At 40.6% G+C, this 22,175-nt stretch overlaps 1 protein-coding gene across 5 annotated transcripts in view; it reads left to right on the top strand.

The window, feature by feature from the left end:
* rbms1a (RNA binding motif, single stranded interacting protein 1a) overlaps nucleotides 1-22,175 on the top strand; it is a 151,089-nt gene that overhangs the window by 108,864 nt on the left and 20,050 nt on the right. For 4 of the 5 annotated variants that reach the window (XM_052023536.1, XM_052023563.1, XM_052023569.1 and 1 more), the window contains 6 exons: nucleotides 1,597-1,754; nucleotides 3,464-3,543; nucleotides 19,265-19,380; nucleotides 20,996-21,039; nucleotides 21,196-21,289; nucleotides 21,759-21,809. In XM_052023536.1, coding sequence (XP_051879496.1) covers nucleotides 1,597-1,754; nucleotides 3,464-3,543; nucleotides 19,265-19,380; nucleotides 20,996-21,039; nucleotides 21,196-21,289; nucleotides 21,759-21,809 — 543 coding nt within the window. The remainder of the gene's footprint in view (nucleotides 1-1,596; nucleotides 1,755-3,463; nucleotides 3,544-19,264; nucleotides 19,381-20,995; nucleotides 21,040-21,195; nucleotides 21,290-21,758; nucleotides 21,810-22,175) is intronic. The other variant, XM_052023544.1, reaches the window with a different exon arrangement.

The raw sequence follows: 22,175 nt of genomic DNA on the forward strand, positions 1-22,175 counted from the left end.
TACAAATGTTTAACATTGTTTGACCATGAATGGCTCATTTCTGCTTTAATGGGGCAGAACTTCCACTGATCCTGAGAATGTTGCCTCTGGACCATGCTTGGCTTGGTCAAAGGTAAAGAAGGACATGGTCCCGGGTTCAGTTGTCCATTAGGAGAACACCTCCCAGATCATTGGTTATGGCAAAATATAATATTAAAAACAAAAAAATTACAGTGGAAATTATTAAAATAATACTCACACATTTGAAAACAATTAAATGCATTTAAACTAACCAAATTGTCAAATAAGCAGGTCTAATACACATTTTGTCAGAAGCCATTTTTTTCCTGTTAATTTCAGTGGAGCCACTGTAATCAGTGAGCAGAGCTGAGAATTCTGTGTGTCTCCTTGTTTTTCTCTCTGGGAAGTTTAATGGTGTAGTACAAGTCTGACCAGTGTGGTGGAAGATGTCACTGCTGGTTTAATCAAGCACTGGACTTTAGGATTTTAAGGAAGAAATAAGAGTAAGCCTGACAGAAGTGCTGGAGCCAAGGTAGAAGATCTGCCCTAAAATGTTTAAGTGTGCTCTGGTATAATGAAATTGATCAGTTACTTGTATTTATGTTTGTTAGAATATTGTTCTAAATTGATCTTGCTCTGAACTGGTTTATTTCATAATCAATTGTGGATAAAGACCATCTAACTCGCAGTTCTTATTTTTCCCAGAAAGACTGAATAGTCCCTCAGCCATGATATCCATCTGTCTCCTAATAAATGTCAACTTTTGGTTTCATCCCCCCTTCCAATGCTCTATATTTCACTCCACTCACTGATCTTTATAAGGACACACTTTGTTATTTACTCATCTTTGAGTTGACATTTCCAGAGAGAAAAGCTGAAGTTTTTCTTGTCTCAAAACTCAGTTTTATGACATGAGGGATCAAGCTTATGGTGCTCTGAATTATCTCTGGTGCTTATGTCTCACTGGCATGAACTGAAAGCATTATTGAAAATGAAGTCTATCCAACTCCAAATGCAGTTGAAGATGAGTTTTTTCCCCTAGTCTAGGCTTACAGTTTTGAAAACTGCCAGCACTCATCCCTGAAGTACCTGACTTGGTATTCTTTTTCCCCATCCCAACAGCAGCTTTCATTTATGTAGCACCTTTAACACGTCCCAAAGTACTTCACAGAAGGTTGATTGATGCCCAGTAGCAGTTTGGATTTGCCATTATCCTACACTTGGGTAACATTTTAAAGTTATCAGTTTAATAATTTGTTTCATAATCAATATTGAGAATTTGTGAGATTTTGCATATAGTTTTGTAGTTTTATTATACTCTCGTAGCAAATTGAATAAGTACCACCAAGTGCATCCTGTCTTGATAGAATTAAGACTTTGCAGTAAATACTTCCTAAGCAAAATTCAAAAACATGCATTTTATAATTGATAATCAGGAAATATAAAATTGTGCAGATCACATCTGTTGGGGGAAAATATGGACATTCCATCATATAATTGATCATCTTGGGCTTGGAGCCATTCTACTGTGAGACTTGAGAATATGAAAATTTGTTAATCTTTTAAAACAGAGTACTCATTATAATATTATTTCAGCAACAAGAACAGGACCCCACAAACTTGTACATCTCCAATCTGCCACTATCAATGGATGAACAAGAGTTGGAGAATATGCTGAAGCCATATGGACAAGTTATCTCCACACGAATATTGCGAGATTCTAACGGCACAAGTCGTGGAGTTGGCTTTGCAAGGTATTATAGCTGTTTTGATTTTAAAAGCTTAATTTTTACTGTAGAGGTTAGTAGAGCTTTTTTAAAAAAATTTCAATGCATACATTATTCAATTATTCAGATTAGATCTTACAGCTTCAGAATACATCAAAAATTTGATGCCCTTATGATAGATTTTCATATTCATGAAGAAATAATATCCAGTTTCAGGAGCAACAAATGACCCATAGGAGGAACTCAGCAGGTTGAGCAGCATCTGTAGGATGAAAGGAATTGGTGACGCTTCAGGTTGAAACCCTGCACCAGGAGTATCCAGTTTCAGTTTTTTTGACTTCTACTGTTAAATGTTAACCAGCAGCATTTACAATAAAAAGCAAAATGGAAACCACAAAGAAAAACTTACGAAAATTATTATAGAGACATGAAAGACTGCAGATGCTGGAAATCTGGAGCAATATTACAGACAGTAAATATCCATTTTGTTACTTCCAACCCAGGCAAAGAAAAAAAAAATTCTTCATTTCGCTTGTTAGACTGAATATAAACAGAGCACAGAAATAGAAGGGCAGTTTTGCAAGTTGGTACTCTAACCTATATTACACAGGATTTTGCCATTTTCTGTAATCACTCTTTCTAACTGAACCGGAACCAGTGTTATTGCTATACAATTGCCACAAATATCAGAATTTAAAATATGATTCACCATGTTACTTTAGAAATATAACCACATCTTTACTTTGGTGCATACTTCAAACATTTTGCCATCTCTTTTTCAAATATGAAAGTGGATCACAATTTATTGTACTTTTAACCAAGTCTTAATGAGAATTAAACCAAGAGATTGACGTCAGAATCTTTAAATAAAAAGCGTGGAAGATTTAATTATAACAATGGTTTAGATTACAGTTCAGAGCTGTTGAAGCTCAATGTTATATTAATAATTGTTGCAATGCTTTCTCAAACTTGCATTGTTTTGTTTAGAAAATGTCAGATGTTGTGTGTGAGCTGTTGACAGCTAAGTGTGATACAGGAATCACACACCAGTCTACTCTGTTAATATTGTAGAGTAATCTGGGTGACATCAATTTGTTTCTACACTATCTGATTTTTAAGCTTTCTTATTTTCTGCTTGAGTAGTCAGGTCCTTTTGATACTCTAAGCCAGACAACTGAGGCAGTATACTTCAACTTCACATAAATATTTTTTCCCCCTCAACTTTTTTGCTTTTGTTTTTCTTTTGCATACTTTTTATCTACTGCAACACCCTTTCCCCTCCATTTTATCTCATCTACATCTTTTGCTATTTGTCATCTGATTTTTTTTTCCTTTCAAACATCAAGCTGAGTGTCATTTCAGAGATGAGTAAAAGCAGGGATTGGTTTTGCCTCTGTTAATGTCCAAAAAGTAAAAATTTAATTTTTAAAAAAATTTGCACATGCTATCACAGTTATTCATAGGACTCTCAAAAATCAATTGTTGCCGTTGACAGTTTTTGCTCCATGGCCACATTCCCTTCATGCTTAACGTTATCACCTGTCTCCTCTAAAAACCTGTTTCTGTCCAGACATCCTCATTGTATTTTTAAAAAATTATAGATATAATTAAAAGGAAAAAAAATCATTCACTTAGTGTTTTTTTTTCCAGACTGAAACACAGCCATTAATGCACTTTCAGATAATTTTACAACCATATATAAACTTATCACATTAATTTTTTTCTTCCTTTAACAGGATGGAATCAACAGAGAAGTGTGAAACAGTCATAGCACATTTTAATGGAAAATTTATTAAGACCATCCCTGGTGTCCCTGGTGAGTTTTGATGACCTTTGTTAAACTGATAAGAATTCTTGGAACAGATGACCTGAAAAAGAAATATGATTGCTTCTGAGAAAACTTAATGCACTGTGGGTTTATTAGTTAAGATGTTTCACATAGTTAGGTACGTTGCAATCCACTTATTTAAGAATACTGATTTTTTTTGCTGAACAATGAAAAATATTCACAAAAGCCAATTAGCTATAGCGACAAAAATAACTCATGAGCCTTTGCACTTAGTGGATATTAGTATTCATATGGCAGATAGGTGTTGGTGATTATTGTAAATGTGTGTAGGGAAAGAGCTTCAACTTGGACCTCATTCGTGTGTTTAAAGTGGAACTATCCAATTTGAAGTAGAAAATAATTCAGGCTTGTGACCAAGTATGTTCAAACAAAAACAGAAAATGTTGGAAATCTCAGCAAAATAGGCAGCATCAGTGGAGAGAGAAAATCTGACTGAACATTTACAGGTTGATGACCTTCAATCAGAACTAAAAAAGCTGGTTATCTGACATTGTTCAATTCAGTCGAGCTTCAAGAGCTAATTTAGTGCATGGGAAAGTAATTTCTGATTCACTGAAGTTCTTAGCAAATTCTTAATTTTTCCAGTCTCTTGAGTTTGAAAACTTTGCTGAGTACATTGTAGAAACAGAAATTTCTTGTTTCTTCTGTCCTGTTGTAAATTTAATTTACTTCTCCTTCCTGTTAGTTAAATTCACACAATCAACTGAACTGCAGATAAAATTAGTTTCATTATTCTATATGATTTGTTCCAGTAAACTATAAATATTTGCTGTGAAATGCAGTCAAAAATGTTAAATCATAATGAAAAGCAGACTCCATATCATGAACATTATTTCACTAACAGTAGCTACAGTTGAGTAAAGCAGACAAAACATAATAAAAATTCATCCTTGGTTGCAATGCACTGAACGTGGAATATAGTGGCTTATGAGACTTGTGCTCTACTTCTGCTTGAAAATGGTGAAAACAGATTTGAAAGTTGAGTTCAATACACAAACATAACATTTGACCAAGGACAAATTCCTGCTCCTTGTAAATTTAAACCACAATCAGGTGATGTGCACTGAAGAATTACCATGGGTCAAATCTTCAACTGCAGCATGATCTTTATTTGTTCCAGCATGGTTCTGGTATTCTGCTAAGGGCCCATTTTAGACACTACTGAAAATCAAAATCATTCACATTTTGCATAAAATGAAAAATAAATTAAATTTAAAATTGTTTCTTTAAGAGTGGAAGATACTTTACAACCTTAAAATATTTTAACTTAATTAAATCAATTGCCCCATTGATTTCAACAAGCCTGCTGTACTCTGCCAGCTTAGCCAGGCATAAATTCAGCAGGCAGACTTACCAACCAGAGAGCTGGAAAATATGCAGACATTTACATTGTCCTGTTGGACTCAGAGGAGCACAGCACAGAAGTCCCATAGCCAGTTCTTTTTTGAACAGACTAACCTACAGCACTGACATTTTATTATGATCTTTAGAATCTACCTTACACAAGGGATATTGATCCAGCTGAATTTGGTCATTTTTATATTGTCCTGGAACAGGGATTAGATTACTCCATTGTCTCTTCAAAGAATTCAGTGAGGTTGGTTAATCAGGAAGTTACTCCTTGAAAGCCTCATAGACCATTCATTATTGTTTTGCTTTCTCTATGCATGTCTGTTCACTATTAGATCAGAGAGTGAAGATAACATGGCAATGAGGCATTGTGGGATACTTGGCCAAATGTACAAGTGACACAGACAAGGGCTAACTAAAGCACACATGAAGCCTAGATAATCAGAACTACATATTAACACCTTAAAAGATGCATCAATCCAGGAAAACTGATGGGAAGAATACAGTACATTTTCCAAACTTACTGAATGGTGCATTTGTCATTGTCGATATGTTCCAAAATGGCATGAATCATTATGCTTGAACTAGGAATAGCACCCTGGTTCATATCTGTTCCATTTCTTGACATCCTTATCTCCATCCCAGTGGATCATTTAGCTATCAACAGCCCACCAGCACGTTTCTCAAAGGCACAACCTCCCACCTTGCTTTCTCTGCAGACTCAATTCTATTCTTCCGGTATCTCCAACTGTGTCATTCCTGTTCTGAAGAAAATACTTTCCACACCAGTGCCTTTAAAATGTTTTTCTTTCTCATTAACCCTGGTTTCTTGGGTTCTCAACAGCATGCCTATTTCGCACACTCTGCCCTCAGCCCTTCTCTTCCCATGCAACAACGGAAGTTGCAAATGCCATTTTGTCTCTTCCCTTCCCACCTTTTAAGGACACTTTGAAGTGAAGCAGCAATTCACTTGCATTTTTTCCAGTTTGGTGTATTGCAGATTGGGTGACTGTTTTGCATAACACCTACATTCAATTAGCATGAGTGATCCTGAGCTTCCCGTTGCCCGTTACAGTAATTCTCCATCCCACTCCCACTCCGACTTTGTGCCTTGGCCACCTACTTTGCCCCATTATAAGCTTGCAGAACAGCACCTTTGATCTGGATATTCTGAATCCTTTGGGATTTAATATTGAATTTAAGAATTTCAGGCAACCATTACTTTCTTTCCCTCTCCACAGATGTGACTTTTTTTCTGTATCTGGCTTCTGATTTTTAAAATAATTGTAAACTGGACACCTTTGGTCTGCACCCCATAAGAGACATTCTTTATGTTGTCTCCACCCCTCCTCCTCTACATCTTAAATCATGCTTGTCTTCTCACTTTTCCAGTTCTGATGAAGAATCTTTGACCTGAGACAACGAATTGGTTCCAGACTGAAAAACTAACTGAATAAAATCAAAGCACTCTTTCTCACCTTTTTTCTTCTGGTTGTTTAGAGGAAATGGATTTTATTCTCAATCTAAACTGTTCAGTCTGATAATGATAATATTGAACCTTATTACTAATATCCAAAAAGAACAGCAGCACTTCGTTTGAATGGGCAGGGGTGTATTCAAAAATCAAAAAGTACATTGCTGTCTGTTCACTACCCATAAAGTAGGTTGCAATTTATGATGCTCCAGGCAGTCAACAGATAAAGTTACATCGTAGTGTAATTCTTCCCAGTGAGTCCATTTAGGAAGGGGGAGAGAAAATGGTAGACTACTGGTCAGCAATTACTAAAGGGAAAATATTTTAAGGTGGTGGTGACAATCACAAGACAAGATCACAAGACAAAGGAGCAGAAGTAGGCCATTCGGCCCATCAAGTCTGCTCCGCCACTTCACCATGAGCTAAACTATTCTCCCATTTAGCCCCAATTCCCAGCCTTTTCCCCCATATCCCTTGATACCCTGACTAAGTAGATACCTATCAATCTCCGCCTTAAGCACCCCCAATGATCGGGCCTCTGCAGCTGTACATGGCAACAAATTCCATAAGTCCACAACCCTCTGGCTAAAGAAATTTCTCTGCATCTCTGTTCTAAATGGGTACCCTCTAATTCTAGGACTGTGCCCTCGTCCTGGACTCACCCACCATGGGAAACAGCTTAGCCACATCTACTCTGTCCAGTCCTTTCAACATTTGAAATGTTTCTATGAGGTCCCCTCTCATTCTTCTGTACTCCAATGAATACAGTCCAAGAGTCAACAAACACCCCTTATATATCAGCCCTTTCATTCCAGGAATCATCTTCGTAAATCTTCTCTGAACCCCCTCCAACATCCCTTCTAAGATAAAGGGCCCAAAACTGCACACAGTACTCCAAATGAGGTCTCACCAGTGCCCCATAGAGCCTCATCAACACATCCTTCCTTTTATACACTTTTCCTCTTGAAATGAATGCCAACATAGCATTCGCTTTCTTTACTGCTGACCCAACCTGGAGGTTAACCTTTAGGGTATCCTGCACAAGAACCCCAAGTCCCTTTGCACTTCCAAATTTTCTCGCCATCTAGATAATAATCTACCCATTTATTTCTTCTTCCAAAATGTACAACCGCACATTTTTCAACATTGTATTTCATCTGTCATTTCTTTGCCCATTCTCCTAAACTGTCCAAGTCTCTCTGCAACCTTTGTTTCTTCAACACTTCCTGCTCCTCCACCTTTCTTGGTGTCATCTGCAAACTTAGCCACAAAACCATTTATTCCATAATCTAAAATCATCAATATACAGTGTAAAAAGAAGCGGTTCCAACACCGACCCCTGCGGAACACCACTAGTAACCGGCAGCCAACCAGAACAGGATCCTTTTATTCCCACCCTTTGCTTTCTGCCTATCAGCCAGTGCTCTATACTTTCTAATATCTTTCCTGTAATTCAATGGGCACTCATCTTATTAAGCAGCCTCTTGTGCGGCACCTCATCGACGGCCTTTTGAAAATCCAAATACACAACATCCACTGCTTCTCCCTTGCCCATCCTACTTGAGATTACCTCAAAAAATTCCAATAGGCTGGTCAGGCAGGATCTTCCCTTTAGGAAATCATGCCGACTTGGACCTATCTTGTCATGCACCTCAGGTATTCCATAACCTCGTCCTCGAAGATAGACTCCAATAACTTCCCAACCACTGATGTCAGACTAATAGGCCTGTAATATCCCTTTTGTTGCCTCCCTCCTTTCTTAAACAGCGGAACTACATTTGCGACCTCCCAGTCCTCTGGAACTATGCCAGAGTCTATTGATTCCTGGAAAATCATCTCCAACACCTCCACAATCTCTAAAGCCACCTCCTTCAGGACCCGAGGGTGCACTTCATCTGGTCCGGGAGACTTGTCTGTCCTTAGTCCATTCAGCTTCCCAAGCACCTTCTCTCTAGTAATCTTCACTGTACTCAATTCTATTCCCTGAGACCCCTGACTATCAGGTATACTGCTGATGTCTTCCACAGTGAAGACTAATGCAAAATACTCATTTAGTTCCTCTGCCATCTCTTTGTTACCCATTATAATTTCTCCAGCATCGTTTTCAATCGGTCCTATATCTACCCGTGTCTCTCTTTTACTCATATTTTAAAAAAAAACTCTTAGTATCCTTTTGTATGTTATTTCCCAACTTCCTTTCATAATTCATGTTTTCCTTCCTAATGACTTTGTTTCTTTCTGTAAGATTTTAAAAGCTTCTCAGTCTTGTTTTCCCACTAATTTTTTCTTCCTTGTATGCCCTCCCTTTTGCTTTTATTTTAGCCTTAACCTCTCATTAACCACATTTGTGCCATTTTTCCCATTCATAATTTTCTTCTTTCTTGGAATATACCTACCCTGCACCTTCCTCATTTCTTGTAGAAATTTCATCCATTTCTGCTCTGCTGTCCGTCCATCTGGCTTACTTTTCCAATCAATTTGGGCCAGTTCCTCTCTCATGCCACTGTAATTTCCTTTGTTCCACTGAAATATTGACAGCTGATGTCAGCTTCTCCTTTTCAAATTTGAAACTGAACTCAATCATTATTATGATCACTACTTCCTAAGGGTTCCTTTACCTTCAGTTTCCTAATCACCTCAGGTTCATTACGCAGCACCCAATCCAAAACAGCCGATCCCCTGGTGGGCTCATCAACAAGCTGCCCCAAAAAGCCATCCCGTAGGCATTCCATAAACTCTCTCTCCTGAGATCCAGTACCTTCCTGACTTTCCCAATCCATTTTCATGTTAAAATCCTCCATAATTATCTTGACATTGTCTCTCTGATATGCTTTTTCCATTTCCAGCTGTAACTTGTAGTCCACATCCCAGCTGCTGTTTGGAGGTCTGTATATAACTGCTATTAGGGTCCTTTTACCCTTGCCATTTCTTAAATCAACCCATAATGATCCTACCTCTTCTGATCCTATGTCCCTTCTTTCCAGTGATTTAATATCATTGCTTACCATCAGGGCCACACCACCCCCTCTATCTACCCACCTGTCTTTCCTATACACTGTGTACCCTTAGACATTCAGCTCCCAATCACATCCATCATTAACCATGACTCAGTGATGGCTACATTATATCTTTTAATCTGTAGCTGTACTACAAGGTCATCCACCTTATTTCTAATGCTACATGCATTTAAGTACAATACATTCAGACCAGTATCTGCTACTGATTTTGCTGTATTTCTGTTGCACAGCAAATTATCCTGTCTTTTCACCTGCCTGTCCTTCTTGCCATCTTTGCTGCACACTATCTTTGACTTGTTTCTATTTTCCTCTTCCTTAACCCCAACACCCTGGTTTCTTTCTCCCTGCCAAATTAGTTTAAACCCTCCCTAACAGCTATATTAAATGTTCCCGCCAGGATATTGGCACCCTTTGAGTTCAGGTGTAACTCATCCTTTTTGTATAGGTCATACCTCCCCCAAAATAGATCCCAACGATCCAAGAATTTGAAGCAATGGATCACTTCAAAAATAATCATAGGATTTGACAGAGTCAATGTGGATTATGAAAGGGAAATGATTTAACACATTTATTAAGAGTTTTTTGATGTTATATTGAGCAGTATAGGTAAGGACAACCAGCAAATGTGGTGTATTTGGACTTTCAGAAGGCATTCGATAAGATGCCACACAAGAAATTATTAAACAAAATTAGAGCAGCAGGCATTGGAGTATAACACGCTGCAATCGATTGAAGATTCATTAATAAACAAAGATTAGGTTTTAACATAATCATCAGATTAAGAGGCTTTGACTAGTGGAGTGCCACAGGAATTGGTTTTGGGACTCCAGCTGTTCACTCTGTGTCAACCATTTGGATGAAGGTATCAATTGCATTTTATTCAAGTTTACTGACAACACAGAACTTGGTGGCATAAGGCAAGTTGTGAGGAAGATGCAGGGGCTCTTTCAGAGTATATACAAATGGATGAAAGCAAACTTATTTGGGTTCTGAAGTGATTAACAAGTTCAACAGGAGATCTGTAGACTTCTGTGAAGGTGGAGCTTCATGGGAACAAGTGGGAGGGTCTTTTGCATATTCTTTCTGCTGCCTGTGCTCAGTGTCCCATTTTTCAGTACCTTTCTGGGCTCTTGTATACCAGTTTGAATAGTCTAGGCTCAGGGTTTTGAATAAGCCAGTGTTACATTTTTTGCCAAGGGGGCTTTGAGGACATCCTTGAAGTATATTATTTGTGCTCCTGAAACAGCTTGATGTGACAGAGCTCAGAGTAGACAGCTTGTTTCAGGAGTCCGATATCTGATATAACCCTCCCATAAGCTGGTTGAGCATGATCAGAGCTTTTATGCTGCTGATGTTGTTTGGGAAAAGCCAGTGACACTGGATCACCTTGAATAATTTTAAAGGCAACATTTGTAGTACATCCCTGGTGATTTGAGGTGCCCTTTAATTTGTCCACATCTCTGATGCATTAAGGAGGGCAGAAATGACTGCTGCTCAGGTTTCAGATCTTGGTCTTCAACTACCTTCCTTCAGGCAGCCCAAGGTTGTGCTGGCACAATGGAGGCAGTGGTGGACTTAGAGCACTCAGTGTAATTTATGGCCTGACTAGTCATTTTGTGACTCAAAAAGATGAAAAGCAGGAGAAAGTCATCTTGCTCTGCCATTCAAATGTTGACTTTTTTCCTGTGCTGGCCTTATCCTTTATTTTCTAAATATCCTGTTATATCCAAAAATCTCTCAATTTCTGTTTTGAATAAACTCAGTGACTGTGCCTCCACAGTCCTCTTGGGAACAAAATTCCAAAAGTCACTACTCTCTGGGCGAAGAAACTTCTCATCTTATTGCTAAATGGCTGACTCCTTACTTTGAGCTTGTGACTGCCTCATTCTAGAGAGCAGCCAAAGAAAACATCAATCCTGCATCTAGTCTGTCAAGCCCCATAAAAACTTCTGTATATTTCAGTGAAACTACATCGCATTCTTCTAAAGGTGAGAGAATAGAGGTTCTGTTTGCTTAATTTCTCTCCCTACATCAAACCCTCAACCCAGGATCAAGATGCTGAAGTTTTATTGCACCTTCTCTACTGCTAATGCATCCTTCCCGAGATAGGGAAACTAGCCATACGGTCTCACCAGGGCCCCATACAACTGCAGTATGATGTCTTCATTCTTGTAATCAGATTCTCTTGCAATTAAGAACATATTGTTTGCTCTCCTAATTGCATGCTGTACTTGCATGTTAAATTTCAGTGACTACTGTACAAGGGCGTCCAGCCCCCTCTGAACACCAACACTTGCTAACCTCTCACCATTTAAAAATTCCTCCACCATTCTACCTTTTCTGACCAAAATGGACAACCTTGCATTTCACAGTGCATTCCATCCGCCATTGAGGGTTAAAATCTTGCATTAGGACTGAGGCTGTGGAAGGGAGATAACCAGTATGAAGAGGTGCGAGGGAGTGGAGAGACAGGGGCTGGCAGGTGATAGGTGAAACCAGGTGAGGAGGAGAAAGATGGGCAGATAGAACCAGGTGGAGGAGGGGGAGGGATGGAGCAGGGAGACAGCAGCTGGTGGGTGATAGGTAAAAGCAGATAAGGATAGGGTAAAAGGGACAGATGGAGCCAGTTGCCAGGACAGGAGGGGAGGGTGGAGTTGGAGGCTAGTTGCTGCTGGTTGTGTCTCCACTTATCACCTTCCAGCTTCTGTCTCTACCTCCACCCTCCCTACCCCTGGCTCCATCTGCCCTCTTCTATCCTTGTCTGTTTCTACCCACCAACCACCGTCTCCCCACTCCACCACTGATTCCCTGATCTTAATGCAGCATGTGATAGGGTGTGATACAAGGGCTTGAGGGCCAAAATATCAAGCATTCTTCCTTTTGTGACTGATGCCATTAGACTACATTTCCTTGTTTAGAATACATGTGTGCGAGAGCACAAGCATTTTGTGAAAACAGAAGAATAGGTTACCACAAGAATCAGTACTAGCTCCAGCTTGTATGTTAATGAGTTGTCACCAACTCAGTCCAGAAAGTGGGCAGCCATTATTACTGATACCCATTGCCTTTCAGGACCTGGGTTCAATTCTGAGCCCCAGTGATGGCTCTGTGGACTTGCAGTTTCTCTCCATGACCATGATACTATCCCTCAGGAGTTTTGATCTCCTTCCACGTCCCAGAGAGGTGCTGGAAGGTTAATTTGCTATAGTAAATTACCCTTTCATGTAGTTAGTGGCAAAAAGACCTACAGGAGTTGATGGGCATGTGCAAGAGAAAATAGGTTGCAGCAGTACAGGGAAATGGGACCAATGGGATTGCTGTCCTTAGAACCAGCATGGACCCAGTGGTTTCTAATGACCGTCTCCTATGTTGTTATATGTATATATAAAAGAAAGATTATTGATGTAATCAGCCCTTCTTAACCATTACCAGATCAGACATGGCTTCTGTCAAGTCAATCCATCACTATTGTGATAGCTCAACCTGTCTTTGTGCTGCATATCAAACCATGACACATATTGGTTCACTTGCAGGCTCTGTATGCTACATATCATCACCAAGAATGCTTTTGTTTAGAATAGATGCAAGTGCTAAGTAAATAGATGTTCTGTGGTTACAGAACTTGACATGGTGGTGGAACAAATGCTGAAGGACTTGGTCCATTTGTTCCCAGATACGGGTACTGTACAGTAAAACATACCTGCGAGAAGGAGCTGTGAGCATACAAAGAACAAGCTGTTAAGAGGGAGGAGGAGTCAAGGTGGCAGGGTTCAGATCAGAGGTCAATTCCACCTAGGGTGTTCAGGCTGCAATATCCCTTTCTGAAACCACAGTGAGAAGCAATCTGTGGGATGTCTCCATTTCCATAATCCATTTGCCACAGTCAATGATGCAGCCTCAGTGTAAGATAAAGACTGCACTGTTAGTGGCTGTCAAAGTAATGAAGATTTGTGTTTGGTTTCCTCCAGGCTGAAGCTATTGGTATTGGTTTATTATTGTCACTTGTACCGAGGTACGGTGAAAAGCTTGTCTTACAAACAGATTGTACAGGTCAATTCATTACACAGTGCAGTTGCATTGATGTAATACAGGTAAAAACAGTAACAGTAGAGTAAAGTGTCACAGCTACAGAGAAAGTGCAGTGCAATAAGGTGCAAGGTCACAACAAGGTAGATCGTGAGGTCAGAGTCCATCTCATTGTACAAGGGAACCATTCAATAGTCTTATCACAGTGGGGTAGAAGCTGTCCTTAAGTCTGGTGGTACGTGCCCTCAGTCTCCTGTATCTCCTACCTGATGGAAGAGGAGAGAAGAATGTCCCAGGTGGGTGGGGTCTTTGATTATGCTGACCGCTTCACCAAGACGACGAGAGGTAGAGAGTCCAAGGAGGGGAGGCTGGTGTCTGTGATGCGCTGGGCTGTGTACACAACTCTCTGCAGTTTCTTGCGGTCTTGGGCAGAGCAGTTGCCGTACCAAGCCATGATGCGTCCAGATAGGATGCTTTCTATGGTGCATTGGTAAAAGTTGGTGAGAGCCAAAGGGGACAAACCAAATTTCTTTAGCCTCTCGAGGAAGTAGAGGCACTGGTGAGCTTTCTTGGCTGTGGCATCTACGTGATTTGACCAGGACAGGCTGTTGGTGATGTTCACACCCAGGAACTTGAAGCTCTCAACCCTCTCGACCTCAGCACCGTTGATGTAGACAGGTGCATGTACACTGCCCCTTTTTCTGAAGGGAATGACCAGCTCTTGTTTTGTTGACATTGAGGGAAAGGTTGTCATGATACCATTCCACTAAGCTCTATCTCCTTCTTGTACTCCTCATTGCTGTTTGAGATATGGCCTACAACAGTGGTATCATCTGCAAACTTGTAGATGGAGTTAGAGCAGAATCTGGCCACACAGTCATGGGTGTATAGGGAGTAGAGTGGAGGGCTGAGGACACAGCCTTGAGAGCTAAAGCTGGTTTCAATGTTTTGTATCAGGTTTTCACCAGAACCATCTGACTTTGTGATGAGTTTGTTTAGAATTTGCAATGGGAAGAATTTCTTCCTTGCATAAAATGGATTATTACTCCATAATAACAACACAACCTTACAGTTTTAAGTATTGTGGCAGCTTTGTTTATATTCATATCTAGATCTTCCAGCTTCTTCTGTTGGCATTTTGATTGTTTTGCTGTTGATCATTTTGCCAAAATCTTTTTAAGGGAGGGTAATTGATGGGAACAGAATTGTATTTACTGCTTTTAAACCCATTTTTAGAAGGGACCATTGTATTTGCTTCCTTTATGCAAATCAGCTCACTAGAATTGACCACTTGGCAACCAGGAGTCACACTGAAAATATTTCTTGTACATTAATAGGTAAATGGGATTTGTCTTTGTTCAGGGTTGAGGTCCAACTGAACAGTTCTCATTGCCATCATAGGAGCTTAAAAGATTGAAACATCCAACCACTTTGGTAACAACCCTTCGGCCCACAGTGTTGTGCCAACATTTTATCCTGCTCTAATATCTATCTAGCACTTCCCTCCCATGTAGCCCTTCATTTTTTTTGTTAAATCATTCATGTGGCTATCTAAGAGTCTTAAAATGTCCCCAGTATATCTTCCCCCATGAACTCTGCCAGCAGTGTTCCACACACCCACCACTTAAATACTTACCTCTGATATCCCCCTTATATCTTCCTCCAAGCACCTGAAAATTATGCCCCCTCATGTTAGGCATTTTCACCCTGGGAAAAGTCTGACTATCCACTTGATCTATGCCTCTTATACACCTCTATCAAAGTCACCTCTCATACCCCTTCTCTCCAAAGAGAAGAGCCCCAGCTCCCTCAACCTATCCTCATAAGACATGCTCTCCATTCCAGGCAATATCCTGGTAAATATCCTCCACACCCTCTAAAGCTTCCACATCCTTCCTATAACGAGGCAACCAGAATTGAACACAATACTCCAAGTGTGGTCGAACCAGAGATTTTATTTTTAAAAAAAAGAGTTGCAACATTACCTTGTGGCTCTTGAACTCAGTACCCTGACTAATGAAGGCCAACACACCATATGCCTTCTTAACAACCTTATTGACCTGTGTGACAACCTTGAGGGATCTATGGAAGTGGACCCCAAGATCCCTCCGTTCCTCCACACTGCTAAGAGTCCTGCCATTAACCTTATATTCTGCCTTCAAATTCGATCTTCCAACGTGTATCACTTCACACTTAACCAGATTGAACTCCATCTGCCACTTCTCAGCCCAGTTCTGCATCCTATGCATGTCCTGTTGTAACCTACAGCAACCTTCTGTACTATCCACAACACCAACCTTCCTGTCATCAAACTTACTAACCCACCCTTCCACTTCCTCATCCAAGTCATTTATAAAAATCAGAACAGGGGTTCCAGAACAGATCTCTGCGGAACACCACTGGTCAATGACCTCCAGGCAGAGGACACTCCATCTACAACCACCCCGTCTTCTATGGGCAAGCCAATTCTGAAAATACACAGCCAAGTTTCCCTGGATCCCATGCCTCCTGTCTTTCTGAATGAGCCTTTCATGAGGAACCTTATCAAACACCTTACTAAAATCCATGTACACCATATCCACTGCTCGACCTTCAATGTGCTTTGTCACATCCTCAAAAAAATGTAAATCAGGCTTGAGACATGACCTGCCTCTCAAAGCTATGCTGACTGTCCCTAATCAGCCTATGCTTCTGCAAATGCCCATAACTCCTGTCTAAGGATCTTCTCCAGTAATTTACCCATCACTGAAGAAAGACTCACTGGCCTGTAATTCCCAGGGTTATCCTACTCCCTTTCTTAAAGGAACAAGATTTGCCACCCTCCAATCATCTGGCACTACTTCTGTGGCCAGTGAGGACAGAAAAATAATTGCCAAAGGTGCAGCAATCTCTTCCTTCACTTCCCATAATAGCCTTTGATATATCCCATCAGGCTTTGGTGACTTATCTATCCTAGTGTTTTTCAAAGCTCCATCACATCCTCTTTCCTCACATCAACATGCCTTAGCATTGTCAGCCTGTCATACACCATCCTCACTTCAAACTCTCTGGTGAATACTGACATTCATTAAGGACCTTCCCTACCTCTTCTGACTCCAGCCACATGTTTCCTCTTATCCCTGATCAGTCCTATCCTCACTCCAGTCATCATCCTATTCTTCACATAGGTAGGGTTTTCCTTAATCCTACTCACCAAGGCCTTCTCATGCCCCCTTCTAGCTCTCCTAAGTCCATTCTTAAGCTCCCTCCTAGCTACCTTGTAACTCTCCAGGGCACTCTGATCTATGCTTTCCAAACCTTAGGCAAGCTTCTTTCTTCCTCAACAAGATATTCTACATCTTGTGTCAACCACAGTTCCTTCACTCTACTATCCTTCCTGCCTCAATGGGACAAACCTATCCAGAACACCATGCAAGTACTCCCTAAACTACACATTTCCACTGTGCACTTCCCCCAAGAACATCTGTTCCCAATTTATGCTCCCAAATTCCTGCCTAATAGCATCATAATTCCCCCCTCAATTAAATACTTTACTATAATCATCTGTTCCTATCCCTCTCCAAGGCTATGGAGAAGGTCAAGGAGTCATGGTCACTGTCTCAAATGCTTTCCCACTGAGGGATCTGAAACCTGATCAGGCTCATTGCCTAGTACCAGGTCCAGTATAGCCTCTCATCCAGTTAGCCTGTCCACAATGTGTCAGGAATCCTTCCTGGACACCTAACAAACTCTGCCCCATCTATCCCCTTTACACTAAGGAGGTGCCAATCAATATTAGGGAAGTTGAAATCACCATGATGACAATCCTGTTAATTTTGCACCTCTCCAAAATCTGCCAATCTGCCTCCCAAACTGCTCCTTAGTGCCTCTGCTGTTTGGGGGGGGGGAAGAAGAGGAAGGAAGGAAGGAAGGGGGTAGAAAAAAAAGTTTCTGTAGAATACTCCCAATAGTGTGATTGCTCCATTCGTTTCTGACTTCAATCCACACTGACTCAGTAGGCAATCCCTCAAGGACATCCTTCTTTTCTACAGCTGTGATACTGTCCCTGATCAGCAAAGCCACTCCCCCACCTCTAATCTCCATCCTTGACCCTTTTGAAAATCTAAACCCTGGAATATCCAGCAGCCATTCCTGCCCTTGTGACAGCCAAGTCTGTGATGACCACCACATAGTACTTTCAATTACTTACCCATGCTCCAAGTTCATAACCCTTGTTCCTGATACTTCTCACATTAAAGTAGACACACATCAGCCCATCCAACTGACTGCAATTTTGCCCTTTCAACTGCCTGTTCTTCCTCAGTCTTTCTACACACTGCATCTACTTATACACTAAATGCACCAACCTCTGACCTATCACTCAGGTTCACATCACCCCTGCCAAACTAGTTTAAGCCCTCCCCCAACAGCTCTAGCAAACCTGCCTGCAAGAATATTGGCCCCCCCTCCAGTTCAGGTGCAACTCATCCCTCTTGTACAGGTCATACCTTCCCCTGAAGAGATCCCAATGATCCACAAATCTGAAACCCTGCCTACTACACCAACTCCTCAGCCATACATTCATCTGCCAAATCAACCTGTTCTTACCCTCACTGGTGTGTGAGGCACAGGCAGCAATTCAGATTACTACCTTTGAGGTCCTGCTTTTCAGTTTTCTACCTAGCTCCCTATATTCCTTCTTCAGGACCTCATCTCTTTTCCTACCTATGTTATTGGTACTAATATGTACCACAACCTCTGGCTGTTCACTCTTCCTTCAGAATGCTGTGGACCTGATCAGAGACATCCCTGACCCTGGCACCCAGGAAGCAATATACCATGTGGGAGTCTTTCACAGCCACAGAATCTCCTGTCTGCCCCCCTTACTATGGAATTCCCTTTCACTACCACTCTCCTCTTCTCCCCCCTCTTCACCATACAACCAGGCTCAATGCCAGAGACCTGGTCACTGCAGCTTTCCTCCAGTAGGTCATTCCCCCCAAAAGTATCCAAAGTAGTATACCTGTTATTGAGGGGGAATGGCCACAGGGGTACGCTGCACTACCTGCCTATTCTCATTCCTTCTTCTGACAATTACCCAGCAACCTGCCTCCTGCAGCCTCAGAGTGACTGCCTCCCTGTAGCTCTTATGTACTCCTTGTTCTCCTGTAGGATGAGAAGGTCATTCAGCTGCAGCTTCAGTTCCCTAACATGGTCTGTAAGGAACTGCAGTTGGAGGCACCTCACGCAGATGTAGCTATCAGGGAGACTGGAGGTATCCCAAAACTCCCACATCTCACAAGATGAACACACCACAGACCCTGGAGCAATTCTAACTACTCTGGCCTAGCACTGAAGGAAAAACCAAAGCAAGAAAGAAAGAAGCTTACCAGAGACTTACCTTAGCCTCCTCTCACCAAAGTCTCTTGAGTCAAAGCCTCAGTCTCCATTCTAATCCTGACCCACTCACACAATGGCTACTCTCCTTTTATTTGTTGGTGTTAATGAGCCAATCAGCTATTAACAATTTGCAAATGTGCCTTGTTTAAGATTCTTGCAAGGTGAAACTCACAAGCACGCACACACAGACTCACCTCTTTTCAAAGCTCCCACTCCAAATCTCGCTCCAATTCCTGACTCTGCAAGGTGAAACTCATAAGCACACGCACAGAGACTCACCTCTTTTCAAAGCTCCCTCTCCAAATCTCGCATTTGAAATATGATGTAAGAAATTGAGTCATGATGTATTGCAGTACTCCAGTGCTATTTTAAAAATGTATCATGTTTTTAGGTGGTACACACAGAAATGTAATTTCTTAAAGTAGATTTTATCTCTTCACAGCTCCCATAGAACCATTACTATGCAAGTTTGCAGATGGTGGTCAGAAAAAGCGGCAAAATCAAAACAAGTATGTGCAGAACGGCCGAGCATGGCATCGAGAGGGAGAGGTGAGACTTGTAAGTCCTTCCATGAACTTGAAATAAGCCTGTGGAAATAATATTGTCACCTAGTAGTCAAAAATTAGAGTTCATTATGTGTGTATATAGTTTAAAGAGGATATTAGTTCAATAAATGAAACCAGGAGGAAGTATGCTTTCTCTACTCATGTTTCAATCAACACTGACATTTCCAATGAAAATAGAACATGCTGGATAAACTTAGCAGATCAGACAGTATCCGTGGAAAGAGAAATAGTTATCATTTCAGGCCCAGGACCATTCATCAGAACTGAGAAAGAGAGAAATGTTAGTCTAGGCAGTAGAGAAGGTGGGTTGGGACAGGGCAGTGGGTGGAACAAAGGAAATTTCTTTGGTAGGGTGAGATACCATGGCAGTTAAAAATTAAACTTTGGCTGCGTACTCATGTTATATAGTGGGTGCAATTTTCTTCTATAGAAAAAAAAGGTAAAGGGGATAAAGAGATGGCAGGCAAAAGTGGCTAGATCTCACACAAAAAGAAAGAGACAGTGAGTTACCTGAAGTTGTAGAATTCAATATTTAGTTCTGCAGACTGTAATACAAAGGATTCCAACAAGATTTCACCACCAGACACACATTCTCCTCTCCTTCCCTTTCAGCGATCAAAGAGATCGCTCTCTTTGCAACTGTCTGGGTTCACTCTTCTGTCCCTGCCTACTACTACTCCCTGTCATATGGCACTTTCCCATGCAACCACAGAAGGTGCAATACCTGCCTTTCACCACTTCCCTTCCCACCATACAGGAATCCAAACAGTCTTTCCAGGTGAAGCAGCGATTCACTTTTCACTTCATCCAATCTCGTGTACTATAATCAGTGTTCACAATGTGGCCTCCTCTACAATGGAGAAACCAAATACTAATTGGGTGACTGCTTTGCAAAACACGTGCATTCAATAATGGGCTACAAAGTCACCATTGGGGGAATGAATGAGGCTGAACTGGAGAAATTGGGAGACATGTTATAGGACTGGAGATGATTACAGGGAGAGGGGCAAGAAAGCATATGGATTTGAAGACAGAATTTTACATTATGTCATTGGGTGTTACTAAGTTGCAGGATTTTCCATTGGACTATTCGGAATTAAGGGCATGGTATTTTCCTTTGGGCCATTTATAGATACAAGCATTCTATTATCATATAAAAGTATGAATAATGTTTTTTTAATTGCTTGACAGTCCTATAAACTATAAACTTAAAGGTATATTAATGGTAACAGTCACCTGTTTCAAGCTTGGAGAAGACTTTACTTTTAAGTCAGGAGCTAAGTAATGTAGCAGTGTTTTTTCTTAACCACCGTAGAAACAAATTCATGCCATCAAACTCTAACATATAGGCATGAATCCCATGAATTGAAACAGTGCACAAGAATTATTTTTTTATCTGATTTATAGGAATAATCATTTTATAAATGTTGACTGAAATATTAACTAATTTGTTTAGTGTTTTAACACAACAATGCTGTTGGTAGCATGATTATCTTTATGTCATAATAGTTGCCTTAAAGCACTAGAAAGAGCTAAATTTTGCCTTATTAGATTATTATTGGCATATTAAAAGTATTATTTAAGATGACAGTGATTAAATTTTTCAGGCAGGCATGACCCTTGCATATGATCCTGGTGCCATGCAAAATGGGTAAGTAACAAAATTGCTTTTCTGTATGTAGTTAATGTAAGTTAGCATTCTGTTGGGTGTAAAATTTGTTTTTCACAAGTTCTATTATTGTTCTTTTGTCTTATCCTGCGTGTTGTCAGGTATAGCTGATCTCTGCAGTTTGCTGTCTCTTTTCAGATTTTATTCAACACCATATAGTATTGCAGCAAATAGAATGATCGCACAAACATCTATTGCACCATATATTGCATCTCCTGTTTCAACGTATCAGGTTGGTTTTCAAACTTTTCAAATAATTTCTGTTACTTTAAAGGAATTTCTGAATTTGCGAGTCTTCAGTATGGGTTGCAAAGAGTAAAATGTGGTTGAATTTAAAGTAGATATCTTTGTGTCAACTGCTTTCAAGCATTTCAAATAAGAAACCTAAATGCAAGGTAATATTATTTGAGTAGCTACACTGGACTTGGACTTTATTTTTAAAAAAGTGGCTCATTTATATTCTAATATGTTGAGAGCCATACAGACCAGGTATTGATATTTGTTTGTAGAATTGAACCCAGATGGCAATAAGGATAATGCAATCGGCTCCCAAATCCCAATCAGGCATATGCTTTGTATTTATGTGTTCCCACACACCACTGATGATGCGTTCCCATGCCATATGACAATTCTATCAATAATTGAACACTGTGTTTGCCTTTTTGCATAATGGAATTTGATCTCTCCATGTTACATTGCAGGTGCAGAATACATCATGGATGCCTCATCAACCTTATCTAATGCAACATGCTGTAAGTTTATTCTCAAAATTTTGTTTTTACCTTACAGGGAAGAATATTCATATTCAGTTAGTCTATCATATTCTTAATGTTCTTGTGCATGAATAAATTTTGTGCACAAACAATTTCTAAACAATTACAGTGTAGCCGCACACAACGCGCTACTAAAGGAACACACGGAGGCAGAGAGTGCTGAACTCAAAAACCCTTTACTGATTCAAAATGGTGCGCTAAAATCTCCCATCCCATGGGCCCTGCGACCTGCGGGGCGGACGTGATGTCCAACTGTCCCCGGAGGGTCCGCCCCAAGTGGGTAGTTCCAAACGCGCTACCGCATGTCTGCCTGTGGCCCCCGATGGCAGTTCGAGTCCTGCATGT

This window comes from Pristis pectinata, chromosome 1 (genome assembly GCF_009764475.1).
Source record: "Pristis pectinata isolate sPriPec2 chromosome 1, sPriPec2.1.pri, whole genome shotgun sequence".
Taxonomy (NCBI): domain Eukaryota; kingdom Metazoa; phylum Chordata; class Chondrichthyes; order Rhinopristiformes; family Pristidae; genus Pristis; species Pristis pectinata.